General features: G+C 44.9%; 1 protein-coding gene across 1 annotated transcript in view; it reads left to right on the top strand.

Annotated features, from left to right (window-relative positions):
- Positions 1–17,763, top strand: part of LOC137524651 (multidrug resistance-associated protein 1-like) — a 162,133-nt gene extending 144,370 nt beyond the window's left edge. The window contains exon 32 of the mRNA XM_068244765.1: positions 14,262–17,763. Within this exon, the coding sequence (XP_068100866.1) occupies positions 14,262–14,370 (109 nt within the window). The 3' untranslated portion in view covers positions 14,371–17,763. The remainder of the gene's footprint in view (positions 1–14,261) is intronic.
- Positions 17,764–19,631: the final 1,868 nt, after the last annotated feature.

Genomic DNA, 19,631 nt, shown 5'->3' with positions numbered 1-19,631 from the left:
ATTTTACACACAGGGAATACTTAGGAATGCTTCCAAATGTTTAATGTAACTAAGAGTAGTTACTGACATTTTAGTTTTGGGACTATAAGGCTGGACCTACACTTGTCTACCAGTTTTCTGCATCGGTTTTTCTACATGAGTTGTGTGACAGTGCTGCATTGCTGTGGTTTTTCTGCAAGTAAAAATGCATTGCAATGCATACACTATCCCAAAATGTTTGTGGTACTGTTCTGTGGACTGATGAAACAAAATTAGAACTGTTTGGGCCCATGGATCAACGCTATGTTTGGAGGAGGATTAGTAACACAAATGTGAACCTCTTGAGATGTATTCTCATTTTGGTATCATGCCCCTAGGTCTTCATATAACCATCATAGCACAAAGTAAAGAAAAGGAAGACCCATCTAGGCCAATAATATTCCAAGGACACTCCAGATCCAGATATATCAAAATATTAAATTTTATTTAACAAACAAGCAAGATTATTAAAAACAATTAAAATGTGGTCTCTTAGTACATGTCGATTGTTATCAACACTATCCACCTCCAGATCAAAAATGCAATAAATCACACTATAGTAGTATAGTGTCAGTGTAATGTCCATACTATATTTATATAGCAGTAACATCTTATCAAGCACTTTACAGAGTGCATAGTCAGGTTCTCGGAAGAGCTCACAATCTATTCCGACCATACTCTTATATTCTACCATATTATTATGTATTTATATAGCACTGGAATATACGCCAGAACTTTACCACGCCCCTATTTTGATGGCCACGCCCTCTTTTGTTGGCCACACCCTCTATTTTGGCCACGCCCCAAGCTTTTCAGCGGCGCAACACCCAGCCTACCTTTAACATTATCCAGCACCTGCATAGCACCCCCCCAAAAAAATTCCTGGAGCCGCCACTGTGCCAGCTGCTATGACACAGGTGCTATTCTCTTATGGGGCCCCACACCGTGTGCCTCCCAGCCGTTTCTGGTTCCCGCTGCCTGCCTCTCTTGCAGATCTCAGAGCTGGAGGCGACCAGACTGGAGAGTGGCAGAACAGAATGGGAGCGTAGGTGCAGAAGATGCTGACAACAGAGGGGACACCGGGATGCCGGCTGAGAGCGGAGCTGTGGCAAGGGACAGATGATAGGCTGCCAGGGGCAGGAAGCTCCAGATAAGTAGATTTGTTTTTTTTTTAACCCCGGACCTGCCTTGTAGGGCCTTTTTCTCTCTGGGACACTTTTTTTGTGTTGCGTTACCCGTTTTTACCGTAGGGTAACACTAAAGCAATGGAAACCTATGGAGCATTTCATACCTACAAAGGTGCGATGTGATGCGACTGAAGTACCCCATTTGACGCAACGACAACAGTGCATTATTGGCAACCACCCAGGGCGACCGGAAGTCGTGTAAGTCTATGGTGCCACAGATATTTTAAACTGGTTCGTATTGCGCATGCACGGAAGCGTATTTTGTCAATACACTTCCATACATTAAATGCACTTCATATTTCCGCCACAGCTAGAGAGCCTCACTTACAGATTGGCTTGCAGCCAGAAGTGAGATTACTGCACGTTGCCAGGGTATTCTCCAAAGGCTATTTTTAACGTTGCAGTGCGATGCGATTACCCGATCGCAGCACACACCGCTAATGCTTTGGGTGCTTCAGATGCTTCCCAGATCATCCTCAACCCCACTACTGTTGCCCGGGACCCTCGATTAAACATTTTTATTCAAATGCTGTATGTTATGGCACAAGTAACTCAAGTACTAGGAGCAGTTTTTTTTTTATCACACAGCTGTGCCTCTCTATTGTAAAATCATCCCCACACACCCAGATAACAAAAATGTGTCTGTCGAATCTGCAGGACAGACCATGTTCCTGCATGGGGTGGTGGGAGAGGGGGTTTGCTATCAACTCCTCTGTGTATAGTATAGTAATCACCCAGCTGAAATAATCTTATTTATTTATTTGTGGTGATAAGGAGTTAAATTAGCAGAAATGTGTGTGTTATTGTCTTCACCTGTCTGACTGTTCAGAAAGGCATTAGCAGTATATCTTTATCAAGGTTTCCCCGTTCCAGCATGGAGCAGCCAATCAAAGAGATTTCAACCATGAAAATTAGTAACACAAATGTGAACCTCTTGAGATGTATTCTCATTTTGGTATCATGCCCCTAGGTCTTCATATAACCATCATAGCACAAAGTAAAGAAAAGGAAGACCCATCTAGGCCAATAATATTCCAAGGACACTCCAGATCCAGATATATCAAAATATTAAATTTTATTTAACAAACAAGCAAGATTATTAAAAACAATTAAAATGTGGTCTCTTAGTACATGTCGATTGTTATCAACACTATCCACCTCCGGATCAAAAATGCAATAAATCACACTATAGTAGTATACATAATTCATAGGGCCAGTGCCACAAAATGTGTGCAATTGTGCAATAGAGATCTCAATCTCTTTATAAAGTGCTCCCGTGCAAATTTACTTGATAAGCAAAAGTGATGTGTGCATGTCCGCATCCACGCCATACAGCATGGGTGCCCACATACACACAGCATGTGTATGAATCACACAACCATAAGTGAAAAACTGTACATATATATTCACAAACAACCCCAGTAATTCCATATCAAGTTCTATAAAAAAAACCTATCTAACTACCCACCTAAAAAAGGGGAATCTCTCTAGGAAAAAAGTGCTATGTACTGCCATGCAAAAAATGCTGTGTCAACCAAGGTACCACTGTGAAGGGAGGCTCCACTTACCCTATATAGATCCGGAGGGGGACCCCAGAGACTGCCTGACGCGATCGCAGCTGGCGGCTGCTTCTGAAGAGGCTACTGACTGTTAGCCCGTCTGTTTCTTAAATAGGAGGTGCCCAGGGGAACGGTGAACGAGCACGGCCGTGCTCTCTATGTCGGAGGACGTGCGCTCTGATTGGCGCACGTCCTTCGCATCCGGGGTAGAGGTGTTCTCCCGTTTCCGGGATATCTGCGCATGCGCGGCTCCCTCGTTTGCGTTCCACAGTGTCATTACCTGCCGACCGGCTGACTTCCCCTTCCCCGTTCCTATCCAAACACCTACCATCCATCAATATTAAATATATACCTTAATCTAAATCCACAATGTCCTTAATGTATATTAATAAATAGCTTTAGTAATGCATATGTAGATATATAAATACAGTTACATATATTGAATACCCTGCTTAATACACAGAGACATAAAATAAGGCAACACTGCCATCTACTGTTAGAAAAACGCCGGTGCCACTCCAAGGTAAATCTTTGAGGATGATTTTTCTTTCTTTTGCTATATAACTTGTTTTCTTTCTTTAACATGATGAAACCAATTTGGAAAAAAAGCTATGGAAACATATATAAATGCCATCAGATCTCAATAAAACACATAAACATTTATTTAATTCAATAGGATTCCTCAGTCCGCTCACCCCGGACTAAGGAACAGACATGACCATCATTATGGCCAGTAGAAGGGAAGGATAGAACCAGAAAGAGCATAAAGGCACTCGCTCACCTTCAAGATGGCATGCCCAATCATTACAAGAGTATACAAAGGGATACAAGAGGGTAAGAGGGCAAAGGCAGCCACTCGCTCACCTTCAAGATGGCATGCCCAATCATTACAAGAGTATACAAAGGGATACAAGAGGGTAAGTAAGCTATGTAAAATACCAAAAGACACTCATGTCTAGATCCCCTTAAAGAGCACACACACTCAAGGATCACCTGCATGCTATTGATGTGTTCCAGTCATGCTCCACCACCAATTAGCACATATGTTTAAACATATTATTTATACTTACCACAAGTCACTATCAGACAACATATCGGCATAGTCCTATTGAGATTGGCAAAAGGTAGAAAGAAGGTAGAAAAAAGATAGAAAAAAGGATAGAAGAAACAGGGAACAAAACACATGTATAAATTAATAAATTACTATATGTTGCCGCTACCATCTACAGTTCATCCAAGGAAACAGGCAAAGCTAGCCTCCTCATTAAGGCCCCGTGGCTGTTTACTTCTTAGCCTATGGATCCATCTAAGTTCACTCTTCAGGAGTCTGACTGTGATATCACCCCCTCTTTGATTGAGTTGGACCTTCTCTATATCCATAGCTGTCCAGCCCCTCAATGAGCCATCATGGTAGTCAAGAGCATGCTCTGCCACTGTAGTTAAATTCCTATTTTCTTGTCTATCCCTAGTTGCCAATTTTACAGTCGAGACATGTTTTTGCAGTCTTGTTTTTAACTTATTTTTTGTCTGTCCCACATATTGCCTGCCACATGGGCACTCTATCAAATAGATGACACCGCTGGTCTGGCAATTTATAAATTGTCTGACCTCACATTGTTGTTTGGTGACCTGACTCATGAAGGTCTTAGTCACCTTCATCATGGGACAAATAGAGCACTTCCCACACTTGTAGTTTCCCATAATGCCCGTTTGATACCTCTCTGAGTCAAAATGACTCCTACTCAGGAGGGTCCTCAACGTGGGGGCCCGTTTGGCTGTGATGCTTGCGAATGGTGTAATATTTTGTCTTAAAATTGGGTCATTCTGCAATATGGGCCAATGTTTTTGGAAGATCTGCTTTATATGTTGCCAACCAGTGTTGTAAGGTGTTACCAACCTTGTGTATTTGTTTTCTTTTCTTGGTCTTGTGATTAATAGTCTTTCCCTCGGGATTGCTCTCGCTCTTTTTTGTGCTCTTTCAATACATTTTCTGGGGTATCCCCTCTCTTTGAAACGTCTTTTAAGCTATTTACTTTCATTCTCAAAATTTTCCATGGTTGAGCAATTTCTTTTTAACCGGATGAATTGTCCCACCGGGATATTTGTTTTCAGATTGTGTGTGTGGTATGATCTAAAATCCAAGAGACTGTTGGTAGCTGTGGGTTTCCGATAGATATTCGTTTGCAAAAGACCATGTTCTCCCCTGGAGATCCGTAAATCCAGGAATTCCACTGTTTGTCCTGAAACATTGTATGTGAGTTTAATATTCAAATCGTTGTTATTGAGCTTTTCCAAAAATTCCACACATTTTTCTTGGGGTCCCTGCCATAGTATGAGCAAGTCATCGATGAAGCGATACCACCCCAAAATATGGGGATGATATCGCTCCATCGACGACGCCCACACCACCTCCCGCTCCCACCAGCCCAAGAAAAGGTTCGCCACCGATGGGGCACACTTGTTGCCCATGGCGACGCCTCTGTATATAGAACTGGCCATCAAAAAGGAAAAAGTTGTTTTTTATAACAAAATCCAACAAAGTCAGGATAAACCTCTGGAGGTCTCTTTTTAAATTACTTCCTATCTCTAGGAAGTATTTTACTGCTTTTAGAACTGTATCGTGGTCTATGTTTGAGTACAGGGACTCGACATCACCTATTTAAGAAACAGACGGGCTAACAGTCAGTAGCCTCTTCAGAAGCAGCCGCCAGCTGCGATCGCGTCAGGCAGTCTCTGGGGTCCCCTTCCGGATCTATATAGGGTAAGTGGAGCCTCCCTTCACAGTGGTACCTTGGTTGACACAGCATTTTTTGCACGGCAGTACATAGCACTTTTTTCCAAGAGAGATTCCCCTTTTTTAGGTGGGTAGTTAGGTAGGTTTTTTATAGAACTTGATATAGAATTACTGGGGTTGTTTGTGAATATATATGTACAGTTTTTCACTTATGGTTGTGTGATTCATACACATGCTGTGTGTATGTGGGCACCCATGCTGTATGGCGTGGATGCGGACATGCACACATCACTTTTGCTTATCAAGTAAATTTGCACGGGAGCACTTTATAAAGAGATTGAGATCTCTATTGCACAATTGCACACATTTTGTGGCACTGGCCCTATGAATTATGTATACTACTATAGTGTGATTTATTGCATTTTTGATCCGGAGGTGGATAGTGTTGATAACAATCGACATGTACTAAGAGACCACATTTTAATTGTTTTTAATAATCTTGCTTGTTTGTTAAATAAAATTTAATATTTTGATATATCTGGATCTGGAGTGTCCTTGGAATATTATTGGCCTAGATGGGTCTTCCTTTTCTTTACTTTGTGCTATGATGGTTATATGAAGACCTAGGGGCATGATACCAAAATGAGAATACATCTCAAGAGGTTCACATTTGTGTTACTAATTTTCATGGTTGAAATCTCTTTGATTGGCTGCTCCATGCTGGAACGGGGAAACCTTGATAAAGATATACTGCTAATGCCTTTCTGAACAGTCAGACAGGTGAAGACAATAACACACACATTTCTGCTAATTTAACTCCTTATCACCACAAATAAATAAATAAGATTATTTCAGCTGGGTGATTACTATACTATACACAGAGGAGTTGATAGCAAACCCCCTCTCCCACCACCCCATGCAGGAACATGGTCTGTCCTGCAGATTCGACAGACACATTTTTGTTATCTGGGTGTGTGGGGATGATTTTACAATAGAGAGGCACAGCTGTGTGATAAAAAAAAACTGCTCCTAGTACTTGAGTTACTTGTGCCATAACATACAGCATTTGAATAAAAATGTTTAATCGAGGGTCCCGGGCAACAGTAGTGGGGTTGAGGATGATCTGGGAAGCATCTGAAGCACCCAAAGCATTAGCGGTGTGTGCTGCGATCGGGTAATCGCATCGCACTGCAACGTTAAAAATAGCCTTTGGAGAATACCCTGGCAACGTGCAGTAATCTCACTTCTGGCTGCAAGCCAATCTGTAAGTGAGGCTCTCTAGCTGTGGCGGAAATATGAAGTGCATTTAATGTATGGAAGTGTATTGACAAAATACGCTTCCGTGCATGCGCAATACGAACCAGTTTAAAATATCTGTGGCACCATAGACTTACACGACTTCCGGTCGCCCTGGGTGGTTGCCAATAATGCACTGTTGTCGTTGCGTCAAATGGGGTACTTCAGTCGCATCACATCGCACCTTTGTAGGTATGAAATGCTCCATAGGTTTCCATTGCTTTAGTGTTACCCTACGGTAAAAACGGGTAACGCAACACAAAAAAAGTGTCCCAGAGAGAAAAAGGCCCTACAAGGCAGGTCCGGGGTTAAAAAAAAACAAATCTACTTATCTGGAGCTTCCTGCCCCTGGCAGCCTATCATCTGTCCCTTGCCACAGCTCCGCTCTCAGCCGGCATCCCGGTGTCCCCTCTGTTGTCAGCATCTTCTGCACCTACGCTCCCATTCTGTTCTGCCACTCTCCAGTCTGGTCGCCTCCAGCTCTGAGATCTGCAAGAGAGGCAGGCAGCGGGAACCAGAAACGGCTGGGAGGCACACGGTGTGGGGCCCCATAAGAGAATAGCACCTGTGTCATAGCAGCTGACACAGTGGCGGCTCCAGGAATTTTTTGGGGGGGGTGCTATGCAGGTGCTGGATAATGTTAAAGGTAGGCTGGGTGTTGCGCCGCTGAAAAGCTTGGGGCGTGGCCAAAATAGAGGGTGTGGCCAACAAAAGAGGGCGTGGCCATCGAAATAGGGGCGTGGTAAAGTTCTGGCGTATATTCCAGTGCTATATAAATACATAATGATATGGTAGGATATAAGAGTATGGTCGGAATAGATTGTGAGCTCTTCCGAGAACCTGACTATGCACTCTGTAAAGTGCTTGATAAGATGTTACTGCTATATAAATATAGTATGGACATTACACTGACAGGATTAGAGTGTGAGCCAGCCTAGCCAGGCCCAGTGTGCCTGGCTGGCCCTGGCCCAGGTAGCACCGGCAGGCAATGATGATGACGCAGCAAAAATCGCTTCTGTTGATAGACAGGCCAGCACCATGGATAATGAAGAGGTAATTACCTGGGACCCACCCGGTGGGGGGGGGGGGGAGAGGGGGGGCAGATATTCATCATCCTTTTAGCCCATTTAAGCAGGGGCCTAGTCCTGGGAAAATAAGTGAGTGGACTCACTTGGACAACCCCTGCGCGGGCGCCAAAAATGGGCGTGGTCACGCATAACATGGGCGTGGTCAAGCATAACCTGGGCGTGGTCATGGGTGGGGCCAAATATACATGACCTTAGTAGTGATGTAAAAGGTCTGCCGAGGAAGTTTGGGCTCTGCCGTAGTGTATCCCCCAAAAATAGATGTAATCTGACAGCATTTCACCAAAAAGACACATAATCTGGTAGAAGTTCCTCCAAAATACAGATAATATGGAAGTGGTTCCCCAAAATAGACAATGTGGCAGTAGCAGTTCCGCCAACATACACATAATTTAAAAAGCAGTTCCCCAAAATAAGCGAAACCTGGCAGCGGATCACCCAAAATACACCTAACACCCAAAAGACATAATCTGGCAGTAGTGGTCCCCCAAACATACTCAATCTGGCAGCAGTTCCCCAAAATACACGTAATCTGGCAGCAGCCATTCTCCTAACATACACATAATCTGGCAGCTGTTCCCCAAAATACATAACATCGGTTCCACAAAAATGCAGATAATCTGACAGCAGTTCCCCCAAAATAGGTACCCCCAGCATAGGTAGCCAGGTCTATAGGTGTCCCCAGTATAAGTAGCCATGAGTATAGTAGTCCCCAGTATATGTAGCCAGAGGTATAGTTGCCTAGTATATGTAGCCAGGGGTATATGTCTCCAGTATATGTAGCCAGGGGTATATGTGCCCAGTATATGTAGCCAGGGATATATGTGCCCAGTATATATAGCCAGGGATATATGTGCCCAGTATATATAGCCAGGGGTATATGTCCCCAGTATATGTAGGCAGGTGTATATGTGCCCAGTATATGTAGCTAGAGGTATATGTGCCCCGTATATATAGTGACGGGTATATGTGCCCAGTATATATAGCCAGGGGTATATGTGCCCAGTATATATAGCCAGGAGTATATGTGCCCAGTATATATAGGCAGGGGTATATGTCCCCAGTATATATAGCCAGTGGGATATGTGCCCAGTATATATAGGCAGAGGTATATGTGCCCAGTATATGTAGCCAGTGGGATATAATAATAATAATAATAATCCGAACATTTATATAGCGCTTTTCTCCTGTTGGACTCAAAGCGCTCAAGAGCTGCAGCCACTGGGACGCGCTCAGGAGGCCACCCTGCAGTGTTAGGGAGTCTTGCCTTGAACTCCTTACTGAATAGGTACTTGACCTAGCCCTAGATATGTCCCCAGTATATGTAGGTAGGGGTATATGTGCCCAGGTAGCCAGGTGTGCCCCCAGCAGGAGGGGAGCAGCTCAGAGAAGGAGTGCTATGGGGATAGTGGGGAAGGGCGGATGTCTTCCCCCCAACCCCCCTTCCCTCACTTTCGTGCTCCCCTTCCTGCCTCTCCCCTCCGGTGTTTTTAAATGTCGGGCTGGCGGCTAAAGTGGGCGGAGACTTACCGCTTTCCAGCCGCAAGGGACGCTCCGCTCTGTGTGCGGCTAGTCTGGTCTTCTAGCCGCACACAGAGTGGAGCGTCCCTTGCGGCTGGAAGAAGGCGGTAAGTCTCCGCCCACTTAAGCCGCCGGCCCGACATTTGAAAACACCGGAGGGGAGAGGCAGGAAGGGGAGCACGAAGGTGAGGGCAGGGGGGGGGGGGGAGACGTCCGCCCTTCCCTGCTGTCCCCATAGCTCTCCTTCTCTGCGCTGCTCCCCTCCACACAAGCCAGGGAAGCAAAGAAGCAGGTGGACGCCGTCCACCCGCGTCCACGCAGGACTCGACCCCTGCATTTAAGCCATGCTATTCAAGAGTTTTTTCTGCTCTGACTTGGGCTATTGAGGGTTGCTGGGGGACCTTCTGTTCATTTGTACAGCTGGTGGGGGTTTATGTATAAATGATGTATATAACACTGTACTGATATGTCACTTTCTGATGAAGCCTTTTGGTGAAACTGGTGAAAGCTTATAGCAGCACTGTATATATGTATATAGCACCTTGATTTTAGCTCTTGCCAGTGAGTCCACCCGACAACTCATTGTCTATTTCCTCAGGCAACAGAAGCACTCATGATCTCACCATAGGTCTGCAGCGAACTGATTTCTGTGTGCCACCTATGATTATCATATAGATGGTGCAGGTGTGTGAGGGATAGCTACACCCCACTCTATGTACACTAGGAGTGGCAGGGGATCAGCCAGGACCCCCTTACATCCCATACATTCGTCCAACTACGATTGAAATAGACAGGGGTCGAGTCCTGCGTGGACGCGGGTGAACGGCATCCACCCACTTTTTCTTCAGCGTGGATGCCGTTCACCCTGGCTTGTGTGGAGGGGAGCAGAGCAGAGAAGGCGAGCTATGGGGACAGCGGGGATGGGCAGACATCTCCCCTCCCATCCCTCACCTTCGTGCTCCCCTTCCTGCCTCTCCCCTCCAGTGTTGTGAAGTGTCGGGCCCGGCGGCGAAAGTGGGCGGAGACTTACCGCCTTCTTCCGGCCGCAAGGGACTCTCCGCTCTGTGTGCGGCTAGAAGACCAGACTAGCCGCACACAGAGCGGAGCGTCCCTTGCGACTGGAACGCAGTAAGTCTCCGCCCACTTTCGCCGCCGGGCCCGACACTTCACAACACTGAAGGGGAGAGGCAGGAAGGGGAGCACGAAGGTGAGGGATGGGGGGGGGAGGGAGATGTCCGCCCATCCCCGCTGTCCCCATAGCTCTCCTTCTCTGCGCTGCTCCCCTTCTGCTGGGGGCAAACCTGGCTACCTGGGCACATATACCCCTGCCTACATATACTCGGCACATATACCCCTGCCTACATATACTGGGGACATATACCCCTGGCTACATATACTGGGCACATATCCCCCTGCCTACATATACTGGGGATATATACCCCTGGCTAAATATACTGGGCACATATACCCCTGCCTACATATACTGGGCATATATACCCCTGACTACATATACTGGGCACATATACCCCTGCCTACATATACTGGGGACATATACCCCTGGCTAAATATACTGGGCACATATCCCCCTGCCTACATATACTGGGCACATATACCCCTGTCTACATATACTGGGCACATATACCTCTGCCTATATATACTGGGCACATATCCCACTGGCTATATATACTGGGCACATATCCCACTGGCTATATATACTGGGCACATATACCCCTGCCTATATATACTGGGCACATATACCCCTGGCTATATATACTGGGCACATATACCCCTGGCTATATATACTGGGCACATATACCCCTGACTACATACACTGGGGACATATCCCACTGGCTACATATACTGGGCACATATATCCCTGGCTACATATACTAGGCAATTATACCTCTGGCTCTATATATTGGGGACTACTATACTCATGGCTACTTATACTGGGGACACCTATAGACCTGGCTACCTATGCTGGGGGTACCTATTTTGAGGGAACTGCTGTCAGATTATCTGCATTTTTGTGGAACCGCTGTTATGTATTTTGGGGAACAGCTGCCAGATTATGTGTATGTTAGGGGAACGGCTGCTGCCAGATTACGTGTATTTTGGGGAACTGCTGCCAGATTGTGTATATTTGGGGGACCACTACTGCCAGATTATATGTCCTTTGGGTGTTACATGTATTTTGGGTGATCCGCTGCCAGGTTTCGCGTATTTTGGGGAACTGCTTCCAAATTATGTGTATGTTGGTGGAACTGCTGCTGCCACATTGTCTATTTTGGGGGAACCACTTCCATATTATCTGTATCTTGGAGGAACTTCTACCAGATTATGTGTCTTTTTGGTGAAATGCTGTCAGATTACATCTATTTTTGGGGGATACACTACGGCAGAGCTCAAACTTCCTCGGCATTCCTTTTACATCACTGCTAAGGTCATGTATATTTGGCCCCACCCATGACCACGCCCATGGTGTGCTTGACCACGCCCATTTTTTGGCGCGCCGGAGTTCTCCACGTGAGTCCACTCACTTCTTTTACCAGGACTAGACCCCTGGAAATAGACATATTAGATATCGAGGTGTCCCTATACGTACAATCCCGATCTTGACCTTTTCTGCTTTTATAATAAAGATACCGTTCTTTTTATCTTTGTACCTATAGGGTTGGTCCAATTGGACATTCAACATTCTAATATGAGAAATAATTGTTGAAAACTTATGGAGAAAGACTTGCTTTAAAGGGACACTGTAAAACCAAAAACGTCCCCAGTGGGGTACTCCCCTCGGGAGGGGGAAGGCTTCGGATCCTAATGAGGCTTCCCCCATCCTCCTCTGTCCCACGGGGGTCTCGCTGCAACTCTCCGAACAGCAGCCCAACAGATCAGACAGCCTGTTCAATATTTACTTTTCCAGGCTCCAGCGGGGGCACTGTTGCGGCTCTTCTGACGGAGATAGGCAGAAATAGCCGATCTCCATCGGGTCCGCTCTACTGCGCAAGTGCAGGAGACTTGCGCCTGAGCAGTCGAGTGGCCTGATGGAGATCGGCTATTTCCGCCTATCGCTGTGGGAAGGAGCGGATACTGCGCCTGCGCTGGAGCCAAAAGGTAAATATTTACGTCGCCGCCGTGGGACTGATGAGGACGGAGGAAGCCTCAATAGGATCCGGAGGCTTCCCCCACCCGAGGTGAGTACCCCCTAGGGGAGGTTTTTTCCTTACAGATTTTCTTTAAAGAAAACCTGAACTGAAAATTAAAAGTCAAAATGAGCATACACAAGTAATACTTACCTCCTGTGTAGTCTACCCCTCAATCTCTTTCACCTCTCCTGCCTCCCGTTTGTCCACTGTGATCAAGGGAATTCTCCAACCTCCATTTTGAATATGGCCAATGGACTGAGCTTTCTGCTCAGTACACTGTTAAACTGTAACATTGCCCACTTGAGCCATAGGAAAACATGGACATTACCTGGCACATCAGTCGTCCTTTCAGCGATAACTAACAGCAACTGATATATAACTGAAAGCAACTGATCTATTTTAGTTCTGACAAAATGTCGTCAGAACTGGAAGGGAGCATTGTCAGAAGAAAGTGGTGAGCTTCTGAGGGGAACTGATGGCAAGGTTACTATATTATGTTCATTTGAAGTTACCTCGTGTGTTTATTTTACCCAGTTCAGGTTCCCTTTAAAGAGCCATATGGATGGGCACTCCATCAGATAACGCTAGGGTGCTTGATACTGCGGCATAGGCAATGCCCCTTCAATAGTCAGCAATCCAATGTATCAGCACACCAATTTCAAGCAAGCACGCTCTTTATTGAGCCATATGCTTCCACAAAAAGTTAGCCGACAATTGTTTCGGGACTATGCAGGGTCCCCCTTTTGGCTGCTTCCACACAGGGACGTTACATGCGCACGTTAGTGCAGCCTGTAATGCTCCCCAACTCACAGCAATACAAAGTCAATGGGGCTGTTCACACTGCCCACGTTGCGTTACATGTAACGCTGCACGTTCTTCAGAACGTGCAGCATACTATAGCGTTCCAGCGGCTTAAGCCTCGTTAGACTGTTTGCACATGCTCAGTGTTGGGCTGGAGAGGAGGCGGGGAGAGGCCGCTACGTAGCCGCGCACATGGCTACTCAATATGCACTGCACTGGTGGCCGCTGATTGGCTGGCGAAACACTCCGCATCACGTGGTCCCGCCGGCCAATCAGCGCCACTCTCACTGCCCTAATGCGGAAAGAGCCGCTTAACGCGGCTCACTCAACGTCCTCTACCAACACCGGCAGGCGTTGCATTAGGGGACGTTATGCGACCATAACGTCCACTATAACGCAACGTCCCGTTGTGTAACTAGCCTTAAAGAGAAACTCCGACCAAGAATTGAACTTTTTCCCAATCAGTAGCTGATACCCACTTTTACATGAAAAATATAATGATTTTCACAAACAGACCATCAGGGGGCGCTGTATGACTGATTTTGTGCTGAAACCCCTCCCACAAGAGGCTCTGGTACCGTAAGGTACTCTGGGCAAACTGCCACAATGTAACAATGACACACACAGGAAATGGCTGTTTATAGCTGTCTGTTAAAGCCAGAACAGCTACATAATCTGCCCACAGTAACAATGTCACCATGTAATACATGCCAGAATGTGAATCTGGGAGAGGAAAGATTTTACAATGAGCAAACTCTGACTAAATCATGTATACATAATTATTGTAAAAATTAAGCACCTTTTTATATTAAATTATTTTCACTGGAGTTCCTCTTTAATGAAAGTGTTATAAAAGTTTAATTCTTGGTTACGGTTTCTCTTTAAATTAAAATCAATTCCTTTTTGTATTACAGGATAATTGTCTTTGATAAAGGAGAAATTATTGAGTTTAACACTCCAGCAAAACTCCTGGAAAGTAAAGGAAGGTTTTATTCCATGGCAAAAGATGCAAATATCATTTAGCTGGACTGAGTAATACTACAAAATGCTACAGTTTCTAAAAGCTCTGCAAATGCAAAAGAATGTTTAATTCATATGCGTGGTAATTTGTGCACCGGGTGCTGGCAATAGTGGTAAAGGGCTGTTACCGATATTGTACTATTGGCTTCACGTCGGTACTTTTATCAGGGGTTTTTTGCTGTTCCTCATCGGTTGGCTATACTTAAATTATGCCATTCTCCTTCCACCTAATCTGCACCTCCTCCTTAGCATAAACTCCTTTGTCTTATGTTTATTCCCACCTAACCTCTCCTCGGTGTAGATCCCTTCCTGACCCCTAACCGCCTAAGCCAACCTATGATGTTCCCTACACGCTTAGCTTTCTAACACCAAGTGTTAAATCTAACCTACTGAGCTAACTTTCAATGTTCCCTACATGCCTAACCACAATTGTACACTAACCCTCCTACAGTAATGCCTAATGCTAACTGATACTCACCTTCCACTGCCTTCGTTCTTCAGTGCCAGGAATGGGGGATACGTTATTGAAGGGCGGGGCCTGTTTTCAGCTATAGAATAGCCGAATACAGGCAACTAATTCACTCAGTAAAACTACTAGCCTTCACGCACAAATACAATAAACAAGCATTAGAAATGGTCATTGACATGATAATCAGTTTGCTTTGATGCAAATCTTAATGTGTACCACAGACGATCTATAATAAAAGTTTTATACATACCCGGGGCTTCCTCCAGACCCATGCGCAGGGATCACTCCCACGCCGCCGTCCTCAGCCTTTTGGATTGCTGGTACCGGGTCCCGTAACTTTGGCCAGTCTGGCCGCGACTGGCCGAAGTTACGGGTCCCGGTACCGGAGCAGGAGAAGACTGAGGACAGAGGCGTGGGAGCGATCCGTTTGCATGGGGCTGGAGGAATAACTTTTATTATAGATTGTGTCTGGTTACCTTTAAAGAGAGCTTGAGGTGGGCTCAAAAAAAAAAAAAAAGTGGCCCACTTTCACTTTAGTGACCTATTGGACAGTGTGTCTCTCAAAGCTTGAAGGGAGGCGGGGAGTGGCAGGAGGAGCGGCCAGGGAGAGAGAGACTGTAGGAACCCCCTTGGTCCCTGTGTTTACCCCCGCGATAGCAGGAAACATTGTTGCTAATCTCAGGGGGGGGGGCAATGATCGGCGTCTGGGGGACACAGAGGCACGTCAGGAGGCAGAGAAAATGCCTCTGTGTCCCATCTGCCCACCTCTGGTTCTCTTTAAGTTAATTTTATGCAATATGCAGCTTAGAATTGGCTCAATTAAAATCATCAGCTACTGGACCAATTCCAAACTGTATAAATGTACATAAAATAAATATATAAAAGGTTTTCATATCATTGACCATCTCTACTGAGCAATTTTGCATTGGGCGACAACAAATTCAAAATAAAGTGTGCACGCCCAATTCACTTGCTACTTTCAAAGGACTGCATTACACAGAATATGAAGACTATAACAAGGCTACATACAACCTTCACACCCGAAGACTGGGATAAGATTTGCACCCTCACACATAAAACCTCTCTGGCGTCCATAGCTCAAGAAAGAAATTCTAAAATATTTGCTAGATGGTATAGATATCCAACCCTACTTCACAAGTTTAATCCAGAAATGTCAGAACTTTGTTGGAGATGCCACAATGCTCCAGGTACATACATACACATGTGGTGGGAATGTGAAAGGGTTCAAGACTTTTGATCTTTAGCTTTTAAATGATACTCAAAAGTTATTGGCATTCCTAAAACTCCTACCCCAATAATCGCCTTACTGTCCTGCATACCAGGCTCTATAGCTATAGCGAAAAAATCATTTCTTAGACACGTCTTATTAGCTGCCAGACAATTGATTGCTAGGCACTGGAAATCATCCAAGACACCACAGTTATCTGAGCTAGTAAAAACTTGAGACCTGGGCATGCTGGATAGATATTCAGGATGAATTGACAAACCAAACATTACTAGAAGAACTCCTTACACAACTCCAGTACTGACATTCCTAATTCCTTAAAGGTCTATTACCCTAAACTCATAGAGTCATTAATTCAGGCGGATCTGTCGAGCCCGGGGATCGGAACCTTCTTTTCTTTCTTTTTCTATATATATGTTTTTTCTTTCTTAAGATTATGCTTTCCCTATCTCTCGTTTTCCTATCTTTGATATTTGCTACGTTCCTCGTCGTAGCTCAAAAACGGGTCAAGAAACTCAAATATGTATACCTAGTTCATTTTGCATTGACAAAAGAGAAGTTCTTGTATAATTTTTATAAGCAATGTACTATTTTGCTGCAACTGTATTTGTATACTTTATTGATGACCCAATAAAAACGTATTTAAAAAAAATAAAAGAATATAACTAGGGTAGATGTACTAAAACTGTAGAACATACAAGATCCACCAAACCTGGACTGGACTTTTTAAATCGTCTCTGCTATAAGGTTATAAAATTTGCAGTTGTCATTTGGGTCATGGCACACCCTATTAGGAGTAGCTGATGCACGCATAAGTGCTTATGATTAATAAATATATACATTTTGAAGAAACTCCTCAGCACTACAAGTGTGTCCATATAACTAGAATTGCACTACTATTTAATGAACGTTTTAGTGACACACACTTTGCTCTGATATTACCCAGGCAAGGGCTGCTAGCTTTGGCGACCAGTGTTTAAAAGATCCAGTCTAGGTTTGCTGAGTGTCTTTGGTCTTGATACGTTCTCCAGCTTTTGTAAATAAACTCCCTGTGTATTTAATTACAAGGAACATTCATTTTTATAAGCAGATTCGTTTTTTTATAGTTTTGTCATGGCAGACATGGCTGTGTCTAAATGTTATTTGTAGGTCTCTTACAACATAGATATCATTTTATAAAGTGATGTGTCTTTAAGCTGAGTTTTGCACTTGAAATATTGCTGAAGTATTTTGAAGTCAGATGGATGATGATTTTTGTCTCTGGAAATACAGCGCCTCTGGAAAGTATTCACAGCGCATCACTTTTTCCACATTTTGTTATGTTACAGCCTTATTCCAAAATGGATTAAATTATTTTTTTTCTCAGAATTCTACATACAGCACCTTAAAATAACAACGTGAAAAAAATGTTTAGGCCCAGTTCACATTAGAGTTAAAAAACGGTCCATTCCAGGATCGGAACGGATCCATTGTTAACCTATGGATCCGTTCACATCCGTCTGCTCAAATCAATCTGTCCCGCACGCTCCTCTGAATGGACCGCAAGTTTCCTGCAGCACCAATTTTTCCGGACTGCTGAGCCCAGCGGAACAGAAAGGAAAGCTGAAGGACTGCATTGGGGACAGTGAGAAAACGGAATGTATCTTCACACTAATGAAGAAGAAACTGACCATTCTAAATAAAAAAAAATACCCTTTGGGGGTGGGGGTCTGGGAGGGGATGTGGGGAAACGGAACAGAAGCAGCAGAATGGAAATGGAGTGGCAACAGAGTGAAAATGGATCTGATCGACCAGTGATCTGTTTTCACGGAACTGTTTGCCACTTCAATGCAAGAGTGAACTGGGCTTTACTTGAGGTTTTGCCAAATTTATAAAAAATAAAAAAAAATGAGAAAGCACATGTACATATGCATTCACAGCCTTTGCCATGAAGTTCAAAATTGAGCTCAGGCCCATTCTGTTTCCCCTCATCATCCTTGAGATGTTTCTGCAGCTTAATTGGGGTCCACCTGTAGTAAATTCAGTTGATTGGACGTGATTTGGAAAGGCACACACACCTGTCTATATAAGGTCTAACAGTGGACAGTTCATGTCAGAGCACAAACCAAGAATGAAGTCAAAGGAATTGACTTTTGTGGTGCCTGAAGCACTTCCGTCGTGTCGCACCACAAGGCAGTGTGTCATGTCTCATTGGCTACTGCGACGAGCTGCGGCAGGGGAATGTACCCTGATGCAGTAAGTGTAAAAGTGCTCTCTGCACCTAAGAACATAAGCTCTAGAAATATCTGAATGTAATATGCTAATCTTGGAATTTCAGGGCTCAAAGATTTCTGTATGACTTGTGACTGTGCACTTGCACTCTAGTGATTTGTTGATGCAGTTCTGGAGATAAAGGCTGGTCTGCACACAACCAGGAAACCAGAGACAGTGTTAAGGTGCGTACACACATTCAATTTCAGTCACCCTACAGAGATTGGAGTGGCACAGGGCAAGAGAGGTAAAGAGGAAGAATATTGGATCCGGGTGGTGCTTAGACGAGATGATCCGGCAGATCAGGATCTATCCACTACAACACATTTGTTTGAATTTAGGGTTGTGTTTTAAGCTGCTGGACTCCTAGGTTGTGCAGTAACTTACCAGTGAAGCGATCCACAGCAACATTGCAAATGCATAGACTGCACTATCTGATGTTTCCATCCATGCATTGCAATTCACCATGGAATCACAATGCTTGGTTGCTTACAAAAATACCCAAACAATTGCGATTTCAATTCAGTATAATGAATGGAAATCACAACTGCTTTGGGGAGAATGGCATAGCAACTCAAGTGCTATGTGTTGTGACAGTCACCTGTGATTCCTGCAGCAGCAGTGTGGGGAAGGGGCTTCAAGAGGATTGCTGTGGTCATGTGGCTCCAAAGATCAAGACCTGAAAAAGCATATGTAGTATTTTTCTTTAACAGGTGATGTCTGTTAATTATTTAGTTGTGCAAGTTCAAAACTTATTGTTTAGTTGATGAAAGAAAGCTTATAGAGAACCCGAGGTGGGATTTAATTATGTTAGTGGGGCACAGAGGCTGATTGTGCGCACTAACACCAGCCTCTGTTGCCCCATCGTGTGCCTCCAGGACCCCCCTGCGTGCCGATATACCCCCCGCAGTGCTAGCGACACACAGCATTTCCCCAGCACAATGTTTACCTATGCCTGTCTGTTAGCGCCGCTCCCCCGCCTCCTCCGTATCGGCGCTACCCGCCCGCGTCCCTTCCCTCCAGCAGATTGGAGGGAAGTGACGCGGGCGGGTAGCGCCGATACGGAGGAGGCGGGGGAGCGGCGCTAACAGACAGGCATAGGTAAACATTGGGCTGGCGACACGCTGCGTGTCACTAGCACTGTGGGGGGTATAGCGGCGCGCAGGTGGGTCCTGGAGGCACACGATGGGGCAACAGAGGCTGGTGTTAGTGTGCACAATCAGCCTCTGTGCCCCACTAACATAATTAAATCCCACCTCGGGTACTCTTTATGGATTTAAGAAGAGAAACACTATGGAA

Source organism: Hyperolius riggenbachi, chromosome 7 (assembly GCF_040937935.1).
Source record: "Hyperolius riggenbachi isolate aHypRig1 chromosome 7, aHypRig1.pri, whole genome shotgun sequence".
NCBI classification, from domain to species: Eukaryota; Metazoa; Chordata; class Amphibia; order Anura; family Hyperoliidae; genus Hyperolius; species Hyperolius riggenbachi.
This window is presented reverse-complemented; position numbering and strand designations above follow the sequence as displayed.